The sequence below is a fragment of the Salvelinus namaycush genome, chromosome 34 (genome assembly GCF_016432855.1).
Source record: "Salvelinus namaycush isolate Seneca chromosome 34, SaNama_1.0, whole genome shotgun sequence".
NCBI classification, from domain to species: Eukaryota; Metazoa; Chordata; class Actinopteri; order Salmoniformes; family Salmonidae; genus Salvelinus; species Salvelinus namaycush.
In genome coordinates, this window is record NC_052340.1 from 22,231,020 (window position 1) to 22,250,423 (window position 19,404).

At 47.7% G+C, this 19,404-nt stretch overlaps 1 protein-coding gene across 1 annotated transcript; it reads right to left on the minus strand.

Moving 5' to 3' along the window:
• Positions 1 to 700: 700 nt before the first annotated feature.
• Positions 701 to 8,443, minus strand: LOC120029081 (frizzled-4-like). The gene is made up of 4 exons (XM_038974386.1): positions 7,783 to 8,443; positions 3,493 to 4,020; positions 2,490 to 2,635; positions 701 to 2,351 (listed from the first exon to the last, which is right to left on the minus strand). The coding sequence occupies exons 1-4, from the start codon at positions 8,047 to 8,049 to the stop codon at positions 1,688 to 1,690; spliced, it is 1,605 nt and encodes a 534-aa protein (XP_038830314.1). The 5' UTR covers positions 8,050 to 8,443; the 3' UTR covers positions 701 to 1,687.
• Positions 8,444 to 19,404: the final 10,961 nt, after the last annotated feature.

Genomic DNA, 19,404 nt, shown 5'->3' on the forward strand with positions numbered 1-19,404 from the left:
GTAACAGAGTAGAGAGACAGGCTGCAGTAACAGAGTAGAGAGACAGGCTGCAGTAATTTGACTGTCTCTCATGCTGTCTCTGTGTTTGACTGTCTCTCTGCTGTCTCTGTGTTTGACTGTCTCTCTGCTATGTGTGTTGTGTTTGACTGTCTCTCTACTGTCTCTGTGTTTGACTCTCTCTGCTGTCTCTGTGTTTGACTGTCTCTCTGCTGTCTCTGTGTTTGACTGTCTCTCTGCTGTCTCTGTGTTTGATTGTCTCTCTGCTGTGTGTGTTGTGTTTGACTGTCTCTCTGCTGCGTGTGTTGTGTTTGACTGTCTCTCTGCTGTCTCTATGTTTGACTGTCTCTCTGCTGTGTGTGTTGTGTTTGACTGTCTCTCTACTGTCTCTGTGTTTGACTCTCTCTGCTGTCTCTGTGTTTGACTGTCTCTCTGCTGTCTCTGTGTTTGACTCTCTCTGCTGTCTCTGTGTTTGACTGTCTCTCTGTTGTCTCTGTGTTTGACTGTCTCTGTGTTTGACTGTCTCTCTGCTGTGTGTGTTGTGTTTGACTGTCTCTCTGCTGTCTCTGTGTTTGACTGTCTCTCTGCTGTCTCTGTGTTTGACTGTCTCTCTGCTATGTGTGTTGTGTTTGACTGTCTCTCTGCTGTCTCTGTGTTTGACTGTCTCTCTGCTGTCTCTGTGTTTGACTGTCTCTCTGTGTTTGACTGTCTCTCTGCTGTCTCTGTGTTTGACTGTCTCTCTGCTGTCTCTGTGTTTGACTGTCTTTCTGCTGTGTGTGTTGTGTTGACGGTCTATTGATGGTTGCAGCTTAATGCAATAATAACTCAGCTGATGCAGCAGATTTGATGGCAGTGGATTGCACAAGGGTGCAACTGTACAGACTGTATGAGTTTGACTCCGTGTGTGTGTGTGTGTGTGTGTGTGTGTGTGTGTGTGTGTATTTTGGGGGTTGATTGTCTAACATCAGTCATAATAACCCTTCATTTACTTCTAAAATACAGGAAGAACCTGACGCCGGTTCATTACTGATCGCCATTCCTAAGGGTTCCATGACTGACTGGAGAAGGTCAAGGGTTAAAGTTCAGAGTTCATAGTTGAGTGTCTGTTTCCTCGTTAAGACTGTGTGGAGGTCAGCTGTGCTGCTCGCTGAGGACTGAGGTAAAGGACACAGGCCTACGTTTCCCAAGTGCCTTAGCTGCAACACCATAGAGTCTAGTCACTACAAATCCCAGGTGCCTTTGCAGTAGCATAGCTTTATAGCGTCCAGAGTGTGGCTGGCTGGGCAGCCCAGCCTCCCGTTCCTCATAAGGCATGTTAACCAAGATACATCAGCTAGTCCTAGTGCATTTCAGTGTGGCTGTAGTTTAGTTCTGTACATCATCTGGACCATGACTCTCCAGTGTAGATTCAACCTTTAAAACAACTCTCTAAAGTCCCTACTAGAGTCTGCTGTAGGCTACAGGGTCAGTCTCTTCTCTGGCAGTGGGTTAGTCTGCTAGTAGGGAGAGAACCACAGACAATGTGGGCATAGGAAACCACTGTCTGCTTAGGGGTGCTATTTATCTGTTTGTTCTTCTCTTTTGTTCTCTCCAGCAGATAGTGGATCTAGTAATGGGTTTGGGGGCAGGTTTGCTTTATAAAGCCACCCGGTTCATATCTTCCCCTCTCCCTCTTTCTCTCCCTCTCTCCTCACACCACTGTCTCATTGCCCTTGCCAGGTTTTATCCAGCTGTCCCCCGGTGCCCGCTTGCCCCTCCCTGCCCGGCCGTCCCTCCACAGCCGGGCAGAGCACCGTTTCCAGGTGTGGAGGGTTTTGGCCGACCAGATCCACATGCCCGACGTGATGCCCACCAGCAGAGACATAAAAATCCTCAGCATCTCTGCTGCCACGTATGAGTCCATGGCACTGGCCCTGAAGTCCCCCCAGTGGGACAGCTGGTAGAGGTAGCAGCCTATCACGGTGGACGCAGGTACCATGTACAGCACAGAGAACACCCCGATCTTCACCATCAGACGCTCCAGCTTGTCCGTCTTGGCCCCGTCCTTCTGCAGGTTGGAGCGGATCTTAAACAGGGCCACCAGGCCGGCGCAGATGAACAGTGTCCCGATGAAGAGGTAGGTGGCGAGCGGGGCGACCACGAAGCCCGTCAGGGCCTCCTGCTGTAGGTTACCCACGTAGCAAAGCCCCGTGAGGTCATCAGCGTCTACTAGTCGCATGATGAGGATGACAATGGTCTTGACGGCGGGGATGGCCCAGGCTGCTATGTGGAAGTAGGAGCTGTGCATCTCGATGGCCTCGTGACCCCACTTTAACCCTGCAGCCAGGAACCAGGTCAGAGTCAGAATCACCCACCTGGGAGGAGGCAGAGAGAGAGAGAGACGGGTTAGAGAGCTGGGAGTCCACTGTTCTAACGGTTTCATTCAAATCTATTCCTTAGAGTGTAATACTTTTGGCCAGTGTGTGTGTGTGTGTGTGTGTGTGTGTGCCCACCACAGTGAGGAGGCCATGCCAAAGAAGTAGAGCAGGAGGAAGACGATGGCACAGCCGGTACTCTTTAACCCCTCCTGTACCAGAACAGGTACCGCTGCCTCCTCCAGGTCACAGGATACACGCTCCCGACCCAGAGTCAGGCGCACCTACAGGGAGACAGACAGACACAGGGGTCATCCAGGAGACCAGGGGTCATCCAGGAGACCAGGGGTCATCCAGGAGACATCGGGTCATCCAGGAGACCAGGGGTCATCCAGGAGACCAGGGGTCATCCAGGAGACATCGGGTCATCCAGGAGACCAGGGGTCATCCAGGAGACATCGGGTCCCCCAGGAGACCAGGGCTGGGTCTACATACTCTAGCATGTTGCACCCTCGACAACCACTGTGATTATTATTATTTGACCCTGCTGGTCATCTATGAACATTTGAACATCTTAGCCAAGTTCTGTTATAATCTCCAACCCGGCACAGCCAGAAGAGGACTGGCCACCCCTCAGAGCCTGGTTCCTCTCTAGGTTTCTTCCTAGGTTCATGCCTTTCTAGGGAGTTTTTCCTAGCCACCGTGCTTCTACATCTGCATTGCTTGCTGTTTGGGGTTTTAGGCTGGGTTTCTGTAGGGCACTCTGTGACATCGGCTGATGTAAAAAGGGCTTTATAAATACATTTGATTGATTATCTTCATTCCTCATCTCTACTGGTAGCTGAAAGGACTGGACAGTTTTACAACAAACTGCTTCCACCTCTCATATTAGTGATCATGGAGGAGGCTAGTTTAAATGATTGAGAAACAGCCAAGGGCTTTTAAACTGATTTTAATCATGTCAGTCAGGGGTCGGCAACCCTGTTCCTGGAGTCCTTCAGGTACTGCTGGATTTTGTTCAAACTAGGCACCACACCGGACCAACAGAACTAACTGATCAGTTCAGTGGTTGCCTAAATTCAGCACACCTGCAACACTCCAGGACCAGTGTTGCCTACCCCTCTAATTCCTATGTCCTCACCAGGTAGGCCACGCTGTAGAGGTTGGAGCACATGGAGAGGAAGATGATGGGTCTCTCGGGGTAGGAGAAACGTGTTGAGTCCAGGAGGAAGGTGAGGACGGTCAGGGTGGTAGAGAGGAAACACAACACTGCCCATACTGCCATCCACACGTCTGTAAACACCTTGGCCCCGCGCCGGTACAGCCCCGCGTCATACCCACACTGCAGTGCACAGCTGTGGCTCCGCCTCACCCAGGCATACTGGTCTGGCCCGGCCCCCAGGGCCTGGCACTCCTCCTCCTGGGGGGGCAGGGGTCGGACGGGGTGGAAAGGTGCGTCCTCGTCCCCCGGACCCTCCATACACATGTGGTTGTGGTCGTTCTGAGGGGGGAACAGGCTACAGTTGAGCAGCTCTGGCCAGACGAAGCCAAACTCTATTAGGACTGGCAGACACTTCCTCTTGACAGACAGACACATGCTGCCACACGGCCCGATGGGGATGGGAACCTTGTCTGTACACATGGGCACGTACACCGCACACAGGAAGAACTGGAGAGAGAGACAGAGAGGGGTGTTATCTTTGCATATGTACACTTAATGAATTTCTAAAATGTTATGATGATTCTGTGTGCATTGCTCTGTCTGCTTTCCCTGTGTTACATCATGGTCCTTAGTCTGCTTCCTATTCTACTTTCAGACTACAACTGGAAATGTCGGGAAAACCAGGCAACGAGCACAAAAGTTTGTGGTGAAACCTTTAGTGAATTTTTAAATCATTATTAAAGCCACTACAACAAAAACAGTTCATTTAATAGTCATACAGATAATGTGATGGAGACATTTATTTTTATATAACTAAGCAAGTCAGTTAAGAACAAAATTCTGATTTACAATGACGGCCTACCGAAAGGCAAAATGCCTCCTGTGGGGACGTGAAGGTCTGGGGTACTTTAACCGAGGGGGACAAACGTCTGAGGTACTTTAACCGAGGGGGACAAACGTCTGAGGTACTTTAACCGAGGGGGACAAACGTCTGAGGTACTTTAACCGAGGGGGACAAACGTCTGGGGTACTTTAACCGAGGGGGACAAACGTCTGGGGTACTTTAACCGAGGGGGACAAACGTCTGGGGTACTTTAACCAAGGGGGACAAGCGTCTGGGGTACTTTAACCGAGGGGGACAAACGTCTGGGGTACTTTAACCGAGGGGGACAAACTCTACTTTCATTCTCCGGTCAGCATAGTTCAGTAAAGATAACTGTCTAGCCATAAACACACCATCTATACAAGTTAATGTATAGGGGCTAAGTGTGTGTGTATGGGGGGGGGGGGGGGGGGGGGGGGGCTGGCGTGGGAAGCGCAGGGCAGCACTGTGAGAGTGTGAGAGATGATATCAGTGATGTTTCTCTCTGTTGAAGCTGTGATACTGTTCTCTGGCTTGTTTTCCTCCCCCAGGTAACCTGAGTGCTGTTCACAGCCGTGTGTGTGTGTGTGTGTGTGTGTGTGTGTGTGTGTGTGTGAGTGTGTGAGTGTGTGAGTGTGTGAGTGTGTGAGTGTGTGAGTGTGTGAGTGAGTGAGTGAGTGAGTGAGTGAGTGAGTGAGTGAGTGAGTGAGTGAGTGAGTGAGTGAGTGAGTGAGTGAGTGAGTGAGTGAGTGAAAGAGAGCCTAATCTGTTGGGTGGTGACTTCTCACGGCCGTCAGTCCAGACCTCTCACACTGAACCACAAGAGACACACAGCCTACACAACCCCATCATCACTCCAATAACCTATAGCATCCAGACTACTACAGCCTACACAACCCCATCATCACTCCAATAACCTATAGCATCCAGACTACTACAGCCTACACAACCCCATCATCACTCCAATAACCTATAGCATCCAGACTACTACAGACTACTACAACCCCATCATCACTCCAATAACCTATAGCATCCAGACTACTACAGACTACTACAACCCCATCATCACTCCAATAACCTATAGCATCCAGACTACTACAGCCTACACAACCCCATCATCACTCCAATAACCTATAGCATCCAGACTACTACAGCCCCATCATCACTCCAATAACCTATAGCATCCAGACTACTACAACCCCATCATCACTCCAATAACCTATAGCATCCAGACTACTACAGACTACTACAACCCCATCATCACTCCAATAACCTATAGCATCCAGACTACTACAGACTACTACAACCCCATCATCACTCCAATAACCTATAGCATCCAGACTACTACAGCCCCATCATCACTCCAATAACCTATAGCATCCAGACTACTACAGCCTACACAACCCCATCATCACTCCAATAACCTATAGCATCCAGACTACTACAGACTACTACAACCCCATCATCACTCCAATAACCTATAGCATCCAGACTACTACAGACTACTACAACCCCATCATCACTCCAATAACCTATAGCATCCAGACTACTACAGCCCCATCATCACTCCAATAACCTATAGCATCCAGACTACTACAACCCCATCATCACTCCAATAACCTATAGCATCCAGACTACTACAGACTACTACAACCCCATCATCACTCCAATAACCTATAGCATCCAGACTACTACAACCCCATCATCACTCCAATAACCTATAGCATCCAGACTACTACAACCTACACAACCCCATCATCACTCCAATAACCTATAGCATCCAGACTACTACAACCCCATCATCACTCCAATAACCTATAGCATCCAGACTACTACAGACTACTACAACCCCATCATCACTCCAATAACCTATAGCATCCAGACTACTACAGCCCCATAATCACTCCAATAACCTATAGCATCCAGACTACTACAACCCCATCATCACTCCAATAACCTATAGCATCCAGACTACTACAACCCCATCATCACTCCAATAACCTATAGCATCCAGACTACTACAGCCCCATCATCACTCCAATAACCTATAGCATCCAGACTACTACAGCCTACACAACCCCATCATCACTCCAATAACCTATAGCATCCAGACTACTACAGCCTACACAACCCCATCATCACTCCAATAACCTATAGCATCCAGACTACTACAACCCCATCATCACTCCAATAACCTATAGCATCCAGACTACTACAACTCCACAATAATACCACAAAAGCCCTTAAATACATTAGAATTGGAGTAATGGACTGAATGTATGTTAATATATGTCCATGGTCAAGGTCAGGGACGCTCTTAGAGAAAGAGGAGCCAGTTTGTTGTTGTGTCTACAGACTATGGAGTGGTAAACCACAGGAAATTATCAACTGGATCCATTTATGCCATTGCCATCGAACCACACAAATAACTACTCATTGGGCATTTCAGTCAGGACAATAAAAACCTTTTGAGAAGGACAAAATGGGATGGATTTAATTTCCAGCTTCATGGCGGTTCAGGCAGACAAGTGGCCTTACAGAGAGTAGTACTGAGGGCAGTATTGTTGTTACTCTATAGAGCTTGCCTGGCCCTCTCCTCTCCTCGGATATATATTATATCACTGCCCCGTGCTGCTGAACCAAGACTGGATGGTCTCCCTGTGACTCTGTCATGTGCTCTCTGTCTCCCTCTCTCCACTGCCTGCTCCAACACACAGCCCAGCCTGAGAACCAACATGTCTTTAGTCGGCTGGAGCAGCTAGAGAGAGATGCTTTATTTCACTTTTGTATATTATCTACTTCACTTGCTTTGGCAATGTTAACATATGTTTGTTTCCCATGCCAATAAATCCCCTTGAATTGAGAGAGTGTGTGTGTCTGGGGAGGGGGTCTTGTATTACTATCCTTGTGGGTACCAGAAATCCCTCAAAGTCCCCACAGGGATAGTAAAATAAGGAAAATTCTCCCTTGTGGGGACAGTTCTCATGACAAAGGTTATTTTAGGCTTAGGGCTAGGTTTGGGGTTACAATTAGGGGTTAGGAGTTAGGAGTTAGGATGGCAGGTAACCTAGTGGTTAAGAGTATTAGGCCAGTAACTATAGTGTTGCTGATTTGAATCCCTGAGCTGACTCGGGTGAAACAATCTGTTGATGTGCCCTTGAGCAAGCCACTTAACCCTAACTGTAAGTCGCTCTGGATGAGAGTGTTTGCTAAATGACTGAAATGTAAAATAAGGTTTGTTAGGTTTAGGGATAGTTGTGTGTGTGTGTGTATGTATGTATGTATGTATGTATGTATGTATGTATGTATGTATGTATGTGTGTATGTGTGTATGTGTGTGTGTGTGTGTGTGTGTGTGTGTGTGTGTGTGTGTGTGTGTGTGTGTGTGTGTGTGTGTGTGTGTGTACCTTCAGTTGGCTGGAGCAGCCATACTGTATGAGTGGTGTGAAGGTGGTGAGTTGGAGCTCCGCGTCTGACTGCAGGACGTTGCCCACCAGGTTGGGCATCTTGGTGACGTTGTAGCCCAGGTCCTGGCACATGGCGATGCGTATCGGGTCGCACGTCATCTCCTCTGTCTCTTCGCCGAACGCACGCACCAGACCAAGGTGTCCTGGAACGCACAGCAGCGCGAGCGAGAGCGCTACCGCCGCAAGAGCGTCCACAGCCCGACTCATTGTCACGAGGAGGAAAAGTTCCAAAGTTATCAATTGATCGGGTTCCGGGCGTTGCCTGGTAGGGTAGTCCACCGGGTACTGGGGAAACTTTAGTCCACTTCAGAGTGCGCGGTCGCCAATATGAAATCCTCCACTGGAAGCACAGTTGGTAACCTACTCCAACCCGTCAAGCGAAGTTGGAAACAACTTATCCAAAAGCAATAATAAAATGAACTGTTATATCCAGATTTTCCTTGCAATCAAACTCCTGCCTCGCTTTGCAGTATCTGTTTCGATAGTTCCTTCTGTGGTTTTTCACGCACGAGACCTCGGAGACATCCTGGAGCCCTGTACGTTCTAGTTCCCCGGTATAGTAGCTCCGTTAGGTCTTGCGCTGTGGTAAGAGGCTGCTGGTCTGTCTCTGTGGGTTCTGCCCGCGCGCCTCCGCCCCACTCTGTAAAGAGCGAATTCTCCAGCTCTCTCGCCAGGGACAGCCAACCAGCGGCCAGGAGAGATCTCAGAAGCCAATCAGCAGGCGGAAGAGCGCTCAGAAGGGCGGGGTTTCAGGTGAGGAAAGTTGCCTGTGGCCCTCTTCTCATGAGCGGACTCCACAGCATTTATTCCGGCTGTGGGTCATATTTTTACTGGCCATATTTTTAGAAATACAAGGCAGTCTCGCCCCTGAAACACGATAGTTTTATTTGTATTTTTAAATCACAAATGGTCTTTAAAACATGCTGCATCTCCACCACAGGCGCACATCCCAATCAGACGAATCTTCAGCTAAAGTGTTTATGACATTAAAATGGATGTAATGTACAGTAATACTGATGTAATGTACAGTAATACTGCTGCATTGGCTACCTCTAGGCTATTGGACATCCAGACTAAAGGCTGTGTTTGTCCATCCCGCTCAAGACGGGCATAGAGACAAGTTGTTGTCTTTTCTGTTTGTTCTGGAATGCCTAGTCTCTCTATCGTTGTGTGTGTTTACTTCTGTGTGATGACGCCCCGGGGACGCCCCGGATGCTGGTTGAAATGTCGACGGGTTATGCCCTACCATCCTAAACACAGGGGTGGGGAGCGGTAGCTTATTGAAGAGCTGCATGTCTTCTACTGGTCATTTATTCATATATCCAACCAAGAGAGAAAGCAAATAGAATACAAGAACAACATGATTCAGCGCGCTGCTTTTGTCTGTGCGCCCAAATTCAAGGCCACTTGGTTTTCCGTAAAGCGATTCAGTCCAGGGTTATTTAACGTGACAATTGACTGGTTGCAATAAAAACGACCTCCACCCGCTGCCATACATGATGGATCGCTCCCCCTGCCCGCCAGTGCGCTCGTGGTCAACTCATGAGTAATTAGCGTGAGGGTGAAACAATGGCGTGAGCGCCCTGGAGCTGATGGTTATCAGGGTGGTGGAGATGGAGGGTGCTGTGTGTGTGTGTGTGTGTGTGTCTGAATGGTGGCTGGTGGGAAAAGCTGAGGTGATTGTGCAGAAGGGAGATAATGTCTACACACACACACACACACACATATTTTTTTTATAAACTGTCAATTGGAGTCATACAACTGCATTTCTCAAAGCCAACAGTAGAGTCAACCACGACTATTAAAAATAATAATAATACAAATAATAATAATAATCTGATGCATTTATTGTTCCCAATTGACAAAACATAAACGTTTAAAACACAATACCCATATTTACCTAACATTACACAGACTCTATTACTATGGGACTGTTGTATTGACCAGGACACAAACACATGTTGTAAAAGGGGTTATTTTTCTATCCAGTACACCCTGCAGACAGAAGGAGGGACACTAGTGTGTATCGGTCACCCGATAGCATCTCATGGATCATTGCCCAATCCCTTAGTCCTTGAAGTAGGGTATTAATAGGGATGTGAACTCCTTGGAATGGCAAGTGTGTGTGTGTGTGTGTGTGTGTGTGTGTGTGTGTGTGTGTGTGTGTGTGTGTGTGTGTGTGTGTGTGTGTGTGTGTGTGTGTGTGTGTGTGTGTGTGTGTGTGTGTGTGTGTGTGTGTGTTGGAATGGCTGCTCAGAGAGACTGGGGTCCACAGATGATGGTTCCCTTCTGGTGCAGTTAGCTAGTTCACATTATGTTGCTGCAGCGTAAGAAGGGGCTCAGGGGGCTGTCAACAGTCTTCTCTTTCTACCCTCTCCCCATCCATCCCTCTACCCTCACCCATCCATCCCTCTACCCTCACCCATCCATCCCTCTACCCTCACCCGTCCATCCCTCTACCCTCACCCGTCCATCCCTCTACCCTCACCCATCCATCCCTCTACCCTCACCCATCCATCCCTCTACCCTCACCCATCCATCCCTCTACCCTCACCCGTCCCTCTCTCTATCATGTTCTCTTTCCCACACTCCTCTCCCTCGCTCTCCACCAGCTTACAGTGTCTCATGGCAGAATGCTACATACACACACAGCCTGTATGTTCTCTGTGATAGCTGGTAGAGGTATGGTGGAGACCTACAGTACAGCCTGTGTGTACTCTGTGATAGCTGGTAGAGGTATGGTGGAGACCTACAGTACAGCCTGTATGTACTCTGTGATAGCTGGTAGAGGTATGGTGGAGACCTACAGTACAGCCTGTGTGTACTCTGTGATAGCTGGTAGAGGTATGGTGGAGACCTACAGTACAGCCTGTATGTACTCTGTGACAGCTGTATAAGTATGGTAAAAGCACAAGTCTATCCACCCCCAGTGGCCTGGATAGGAAAGGAAGGAGGACTTCAGAGGCCTATTCTCTCCTCATCACAAGGCCTAGAGTTTTTCCTCATCAGGGTATACGCTAAAGAAAAACTCCTGGCCCTACACATCACCTCATTACAGAAATACATACAGCGTATTGTAATACATTGTGCATCTAAGGTCAATGTAAAGTCAATACCTTTTTTATTCATGGATTTTCCTACCAGATACAGTGGCCCTTGTCTACCATGTTACGGCTCGGAATATAGGCCTATAAGTGGAGAGGGAAAGAAGGAAGTTAGTGAAATGCATTCCTTCCTAGAAAGGAACTCTACTCCGACCAATAGGGAAAGTGATGAGATGAGGTTTTCTCTCTTCCTGTCTCCAATGCAAACCATTCCAGAATGAAACACTGACACTGTACAATTTATGACAGATTGTCTTTCAGATTGATCAAATCCTGACAATAGTCTACTTACATTGAGTCATGAATTTAAGCGTATCACACACTGTTTTACACATTATTTAAACTTTTTTCTCCAGCGTCAAAGCAGTTTTTGTCTGAGCAAAGTGGGCACTGGCTCCCATTTCTTGTTGGTTTATTTATTTTGTTTGTTTTATTTTGTAAATCCTCCATAGCATATCAGTTTGGTATTATCTCTTGTTCCGGCACGTTACAGTAGACCCACAGCCATATGCAGAGGTTATCGAACATCTTTCCGTGCTGGGGTGGCAGTGTTGTCGGGTCGGAATGCCTCACAGCAGAAGTCTGACAGGACTAGGGAGTCTGGTTCTCCCGATGATTGTGACAATGAGCAGAGCGGTGATGGATGGCCGGTGTCTGCGGCAGTAAATCCGGCCTCGTTGGAGCGTCAACCCCTCTCCAACCTGCGGCGTGAGGCTCTCAGTGGCACGAAAGATTCCTCTGCAGCAAGGAATTCCTTCTCAGAAATCCGAGCAGGTGATATTTTAGCAGTAACTGAACGATAGGGTAATATAGTCAGACTAGGATCTGATGTTTATAGGTTACAGGCCTGTCGGCCTAGGCTACCCTTCCTATTATCATTGGTCAATTACATGTTGTATCTACTCAGTCTAAGCTACTGTAGGCAATTTATTTAGCCCAATCATTACTGGCAAATAAAACAAATTTACAAAATCACATCAGATGAACAATGGCCTAAAGAGATATAGTCAATATATTATTTAATTTAGAGTTTATTAGTTCTCTCTGTGACCCCCACCCCATTTTCAGCTCTTTCACTCACTCTCTCTCTCTCTGTCAAACACACACACACACACACACACACACACACACACACACACACACACACACACACACACACACACACACACACACACACACACACACACACACACACACACACACACACACACACACACACACACACACACACACACACACACACACACACACACACACACACACACACACACACACACACTAAGAGAGAGCAGAGGAGAATGAGAGAGACCTCTCCTCCTGTTGACCTTCTGAAATGACAGCTGGATCTCTTCTTCTGACTGTAGTGTTTTTAATGTGTTGTAACTAAGTAACCCCATAATATGTGTCTCTGCAGGCCTGTTCACATGGTGATTTATCCTCAGTGTGTGTGTGCCTCAATGCATGCCTTTGTGTATGGTATTTCTAGTGTGTCCCCGGCAGAGTATGTGAGTGGAACCAGGAGCGGAGCGAGGAGCGGAGTGTACCCAATTTGACTGGAGTGTGGAGCGAGATTCCCAAAGGCTGGAGCGTCGGCCTTCTCCCCCACTCCAATTTCACTCCCGTAGTGCTCCTGTAGCTCTCACTTTACGAGCTCAGGGCGCGCCCGTCCCATCATGCTTTTGTGGTCTACTTGTGTGCTGCTATAGCCCCTTCCTTTAGCTACTGTCATGGAGTTCACTAAATATTTTAATAAAGACACTGATAAAACACACAGTTGCTAAATCAAGGTGACTTACAAAGATGAGGACCAAGAGCAAGAGAGGGAGTGTGGTGATGTAATGTCCACAACTAAAGAATCATTGTGGAATCTGAAAAGACACATCTCATGAAAGCATGGTAGTGTACTCTGGCCAAACTGCTGTTTCTAAAAATCTATTCAAAGGCACTGAACCCAATAAGGCATTTTTTTGTCCAAATTCTATTTCATTCTAATTAAGTCACAGCCTATATGAGCACTTTATAGACTATCATGATTTAAAACAAGGAAATGTTGTTTAAATGCTGAGGGCTTTATGTCCCTACCAGCCTAGTGTGTCACACTCGCTAATGCTTCACAATGTATTTCTTTGTAGGCTCTAGCCTTGAAATAATTGAAATAATATAGCGTAAATAATTCATTTCTGTTCCTTCTTAGTCTCCCTGTCTGGCTCCTGACCTATTTAGAGTGTTTATATGCTGTTTAATATGACATGTAACCTATTGTTGATATGCTGTTTAATATGACATGTAGCCTATTGTTTATATGCTGTTTAATATGACATGTAGCCTTTTTGAAGTCATGTTTATTATACTACTTTTCATTCAAATCATATGGTTTGGTTTCAATACTTCAAACCAAGTAATGGGTACAGGTAGTCACAACAATTTGAATGGTGTTGGTTAAATTCGGATGTTAATCAATGGAGCGAATTTGGAGAGGCAGTTTTTTTCTTCTTCCTGTGAGCAAGGAACAGGTTTTTAGCGGTTGGAAAGGAAGTGGAGCACCGGAACGGTGTGTCCAATGAGCAATGAGCAGGATTTCCTACCGTTCAACTTTGCTCACATTCTCTGGTCTGCTTATGTATTTGTATGAGAAATATATCTGTGGGAGAAAGGCAGCGTTACAGTATGTAATGTTTGCTCCCACGGTGTGTGTATGTGTTGTCTGTTTGTGCATTTCTGTATAATAATTGTCTGGATGACTGTCATCCTCTGTAGGTCTACTGGATATGTGTAAGTTGTACTGGAATGTCTGTCGTGTATTCCAGTACACACATGTGTGTAATGTGGGGGTGTGTGTGTAATGTGGGAGTGTGTGTGTAATGTGGGGGTGTGTGTGTAATGTGGGGGTGTGTGTGTAATGTGGGGGTGTGTGTGTAATGTGGGGGTGTGTGTGTAATGTGGGAGTGTGTGTGTAAAGTGGGAGTGTGTGTGTAATGTGGGAGTGTGTGTGTAATGTGGGAGTGTGTGTGTAAAGTGGGAGTGTGTGTGTAATGTGGGAGTGTGTGTGTAATGTGGGAGTGTGTGTGTAATGTGGGGGAGTGTGTGTGTAATGTGGGGGTGTGTGTGTAATGTGGGGGTGTGTGTGTAATGTGGGGGTGTGTGTAATGTGGGGAGTGTGTGTAATGTGGGAGTGTGTGTGTAATGTGGGGGTGTGTGTGTAATGTGGGAGTGTGTGTGTAATGTGGGAGTGTGTGTGTAATGTGGAGGAGTGTGTGTAATGTGGGGGTGTGTGTGTAATGTGGGGGTGTGTGTGTAATGTGGGGGAGTGTGTGTAAAGTGGGGGTGTGTGTGTAATGTGGGGGAGTGTGTATAATGTGGGAGTGTGTGTAATGTGGGTGTGTGTGTGTAATGTGGGTGTGTGTGTGTGTAATGTGGGGGTGTGTGTGTAATGTGGGGGAGTGTGTGTAATGTGTGTGTGTGTGTGTGTGTGTGTGTAATGTGGGAGTGTGTGTAATGTGGGAGTGTGTGTGTAATGTGTGTGTGTGTGTGTAATGTGGGTGTGTGTGTGTAATGTGGGAGTGTGTGTAATGTGGGTGAGTGTGTGTAATGTGGGTGTGTGTGTGTAATGTGGGTGTGTGTGTGTGTGTAATATGGGTGTGTGTGTGTAATATGGGGGAGTGTGTGTAATGTGGGGGAGTGTGTGTAAACATTCTAGAATTCTAGGAGTGTACAATCACTGTAAACCTACTGTATGTAGCTGTGTGTGTTGTAATATTTATCTGTATCTATACCGGTTGTCTCCAATGTTGTGAGTTTCTCTGCTGTTTCTCTGAGAGTTTTATTATTAGTTGGTTATTATTAGTGTTCCTCACTGGTTTCCTTGGCACCTGTCTCTTCCCTGTCTCGCTCCTCCTGCTTCCTAAAATAGCCGGCATCTCCAGAGGGAGAGGAAACTGTCTCAGCCGTGGGAACACAGCACAGCACCGGTGGCAGCTAACGTTTAGCCATCCTCAGAGCTCACGATCAGCTAGCCTTATAGCTAACACTCAGCTAGCCTTAGAGCTAACACTCAGCTAGCCACAGAGCTAACAGTCAGCTAGCCACAAATCTAACAATCAGCTAGCCACAGAGCTAACAATCAGCTAGCCACAGAGCTGACACTCAGCTAGCCTTAGATCTAACACTCAGCTAGCCTCACAGCTAACAATCAGCTAGCCTTAGATCTAACACTCAGCTAGCCACAGAGCTAACAATCAGCTAGCACATAGTTAACTAGTTACGATGCTAATGCTCTGCTCAGCTAGCCATAGATGCTGTTACAGGGCAAATCCTCAGTAAGACACAAAGCTATCTCTTTGTGTGTGTGTGTGTGTGTGTGTGTGTGTGTGTGTGTGTGTGTGTGTGTGTGTGTGTGTGTGTGTGTGTGTGTGTGTGTGTGTGTGTGTGTGTGTGTCAAGGGTTTAGCTACAGTAGTGGTAGGGGTTATTAGGCAGGTATCCAGTCCAGCCACGGTGCCAGAGTCCCGAACCAAGATCCAGCTCCTGAGTGCTGCTGAGAGCAGTGCTGGCATCTGGGCCTGGTGTCCTCTTCCCCTTATCACTGATAGGGCTACTGATACTACAGAGAGAGGGAGAGAGGGAGACAGAGAAAAAATACAACCTATATTTATGTTTATTTATTTTCCCTTTTGTACCTTAACCATTTGCACACTGTATATATACATAATATGACATTTGTAATGTCTTTATTCTTTTGGAACTTCTATGAGTGTAATGTTTACTGTTCATTTTTATTTTTTATTTCACTTTGTATATTATCTACTTCACTTGCTTTGGCAATGTTAACATATGTTTCCCATTAACACCCTTTGAATTGAAAATTGAATTGAGAGAGAGTGGGAGAGAGCAATAGAAGGAGCAGGGAGGGGAGGAGAGAGGGAGCAGGGAGTGGGGAGGGAGAGGGGAGGGGAGAGGGAGCAGGGAGGGGAGTGGAGGAGAGAGGGAACAGGGAGTGGGGAGGGGAGAGGGAGGGGGAGGGGAGGGGAGAGGGGAGGGGAGAGGGAGCAGGGAGGGGAGAGGGAGCAGGGAGGGGAGGGGAGGAGAGAGGGAACAGGGAGGGGAGGGGAGGAGAGAGGGAGCAGGGAGGGGAGGGGAGTAGAGAGGGAACAGGGAGTGGGGAGGAGAGAGGGAGCAGGGAGGGGGGAGGGGAGAGGGAGCAGTGGGGGGGGAGGGAGCAGGGAGGGGAGGAGAGAGGGAGCAGGGAGTGGGGAGGGGAGAGGGAGGGGAGAGGGAGCAGGGAGAGGGGAGGGGAGGGGAGCAGGGAGGGGAGAGAGGGCAGGGAGGGGAGGACAGGAGAGAGGGAGCAGGAGGGGGGGGATAGGGAGGGAGGGGAGGGGAGAGGGAGCAGGGAGGGGAGGGAGGAGAGAGGGAGCAGGGAGGGGAGGAGAGGGGAGGGGAGAGGGAACAGGGAGGGGAGGGGCGGGGAGGAGAGAGGGAACAGGGAGGGGAGGGGAGGGGAGGAGAAAGTGATGATGATGAGTGCAGAATATTTTGGCTCTAATGCAATAAATTGCAGATAAATAAAAACAACACTTAGTCCACATGGTCTGAGCTGTAGTGGAGCAGGTTCTACCATCCACATTGACAGGGCTGTAGTGGAGCAGGTTCTACCATCCACATCAACTGAGCTGTAGTGGAGCAGGTTCTACCATCCACATCAACTGGGCTGTAGTGGATCAGGTTCTACCATCCACATCAACTGGGCTGTAGTGGAGCAGGTTCTACCATCCACATTGACAGGGCTGTAGTGGAGCAGGTTCTACCATCCACATTGACGAGCTGTAGTGGAGCAGGTTCTACCATCCACATCAACAGGGCTGTAGTGGAGCAGGTTCTACCATCCACATCAACTGGGCTGTAGTGGAGCAGGTTCTACCATCCACATCAACTGAGCTGTAGTGGAGCAGGTTCTACCATCCACATCAACTGGGCTGTAGTGGATCAGGTTCTACCATCCACATTGACAGGGCTGTAGTGGAGCAGGTTCTACCATCCACATCAACTGGGCTGTAGTGGAGCAGGTTCTACCATCCACATCAACTGGGCTGTAGTGGAGCAGGTTCTACCATCCACATCAACTGAGCTGTAGTGGAGCAGGTTCTACCATCCACATCAACTGAGCTGTAGTGGAGCAGGTTCTACCATCCACATCAACAGGGCTGTAGTGGAGCAGGTTCTACCATCCACATCAACTGGGCTGTAGTGGAGCAGGTTCTACCATCCACATCAACTGGGCTGTAGTGGATCAGGTTCTACCATCCACATCAACTGGGCTGTAGTGGAGCAGGTTCTACCATCCACATCAACTGGGCTGTAGTGGAGCAGGTTCTACCATCCACATCAACTGGGCTGTAGTGGAGCAGGTTCTACCATCCACATCAACTGGGCTGTAGTGGATCAGGTTCTACCATCCACATCAACTGGGCTGTAGTGGAGCAGGTTCTACCATCCACATCAACTGAGCTGTAGTGGATCAGGTTCTACCATCCACATCAACTGGGCTGTAGTGGAGCAGGTTCTACCATCCACAGCAACTGGGCTGTAGTGGAGCAGGTTCTACCAGAGTTGGGACCAGGTCATTGTTTTATAAGTTACAAGTAAGTCTTAGCACTCAAGTCCCAAGTCAAGTCCCAAGTCAAGTCCCAAGCCAAGTCCCAAGTCAAGTCCCAAGCCAAGTCCCAAGTCAAGTCCCAAGTCAAGACCCAAGTCAAGACCCACAAATATCAAGTCAAGTCTCAAGTCCTAAACTTTGAGTTTCAGGTCCTAAACAAGTCATAATGTGCTCTTCACCAAATGTAATACCATTTCATATTTTTAACAAGAGTAATAGTTCGTTTATTACATTTACACAAACCATGAATGCTATATATATTTATTACTTTCCAAATAAACTTTATATTTCCATGGAAATACATGGGTAGCCATGAGAAAGACCCCCCCCCCCCCCCCCACCCCCCATAGCGATTGACTATTGAGGAACGCTATGGGGCACAATCGGGCGATGTAGCCTTGAACACAATCGCCCAACCTTAACACACACACACACACTCTCTCTCTCTGTGTGGTTACCGTAGGCTAACGTATGTCAATGGTTTTAGGAACAGCAGGAACGTCAGGCAGGATCTAGGCTACCAACTGCCTAGCCAGTTGTAGCTCAATCTTGGGAGCAATGATCACGTTCCCGCACTGACTGACTGTGTGGAGGCTCATTGATTTAACGTTACGTTAGCCTACATGATACACCAGTAAAATAATAGACTTACCATTCTTTGTGCAGCTTCAAATGTCGAACAGCCTCCGTCTGTAATTTTCTTCCCGCATGTTTTGCAAGTTGCAATCCGTTTTTTGATGACTACAATGCTGTAGTCTTGGCAACTTGCCAATCTTGCCAATCGTCTTTATATCCGAAAATAATAATTTTGGGTATCATCTTTCCAAGGGCTCCATCTGAATTCACCCGCCGACGTTCCTCTGCACTGCCACGCGCAACTTTTTCTCAGCTTGCACAATTTGATTGGCTGCTGTCCGATTCAAACTATAATCCGTTAAGTGAAGAGTTGATGCACTGCACACTTTTTCTAATAGCATCATTTTTTATATTTGGGCTTGGGGAGGGTATCAAGTCAGTTTGGGGAGGGTATCAAGTCAGGTTGGGGAGGGTATCAAGTCAGGTTGGGGAGGGTATCAAGTCAGGTTGGGGAGGGTATCAAGTCAGTTTGGGGAGGGTATCAAGTCAGTTTGGGGAGGGTATCAAGTCAGTTTGGGGAGGGTATCAAGTCAGTTTGGGGAGGGTATCAAGTCAGGTTGGGGAGGGTATCAAGTCAGTTTGAGGAGGGTATCAAGTCAGTTTGGGGAGGGTATCAAGTCAGTTTGAGGAGGGTATATTATATTTATATATATATATATTTAAGTCATTTAGCAGAAGCTTATCCAGAGCGACTTACATTTAACCTTTATTTAACTAGGCAAGTCAGTTAAGAACAAACTCTTATTTTCAATGACGGCCTAGGAACAGTGGGTTAACTGCCTTGTTCAGTGGCAGAACGACAGATTTGTACCTTGTCAGCTCGGGGATTTGAACTTGCAACCTTTCGGTTACTAGCCCAACGCTCTAACCACTAGGCTACCCTGCCGGTATCAAGTCAGTTTGGGGAAGGTATCAAGTCAGTTTGAGGAGGGTATCAAGTCAGTTTGGGGAGGGTATCAAGTCAGTTTGGGGAGGGTATCAAGTCAGTTTGGGGAGGGTATCAAGTCAGTTTGGGGAGGGTATCAAGTCAGTTTGGGGAGGGTATCAAGTCAGTTTGGGGAGGGTATCAAGTCAGTTTGGGGAGGGTATCAAGTCAGTTTGGGGAGGGTATCAAGTCAGCTTGGGGAGGGTATCAAGTCAGCTTGGGGAGGGTATCAAGTCAGGTCGAGTC

Bases quoted from the DNA above. Each gene is read 5' to 3' on its own strand.
- LOC120029081 (XM_038974386.1), bottom strand. From the start codon at position 8,049: ATGAGTCGGGCTGTGGACGCTCTTGCGGCGGTAGCGCTCTCGCTCGCG. The intron at 4,021-7,782 runs GTACACACACAC...CTCTCTCTCCAG, and splicing joins GCTGCTCCAGCCAACTGAAG to TTCTTCCTGTGTGCGGTGTA. The intron at 2,352-2,489 runs GTGGGCACACAC...GCCTCCTCCCAG, and splicing joins GGCATGGCCTCCTCACTGTG to GTGGGTGATTCTGACTCTGA.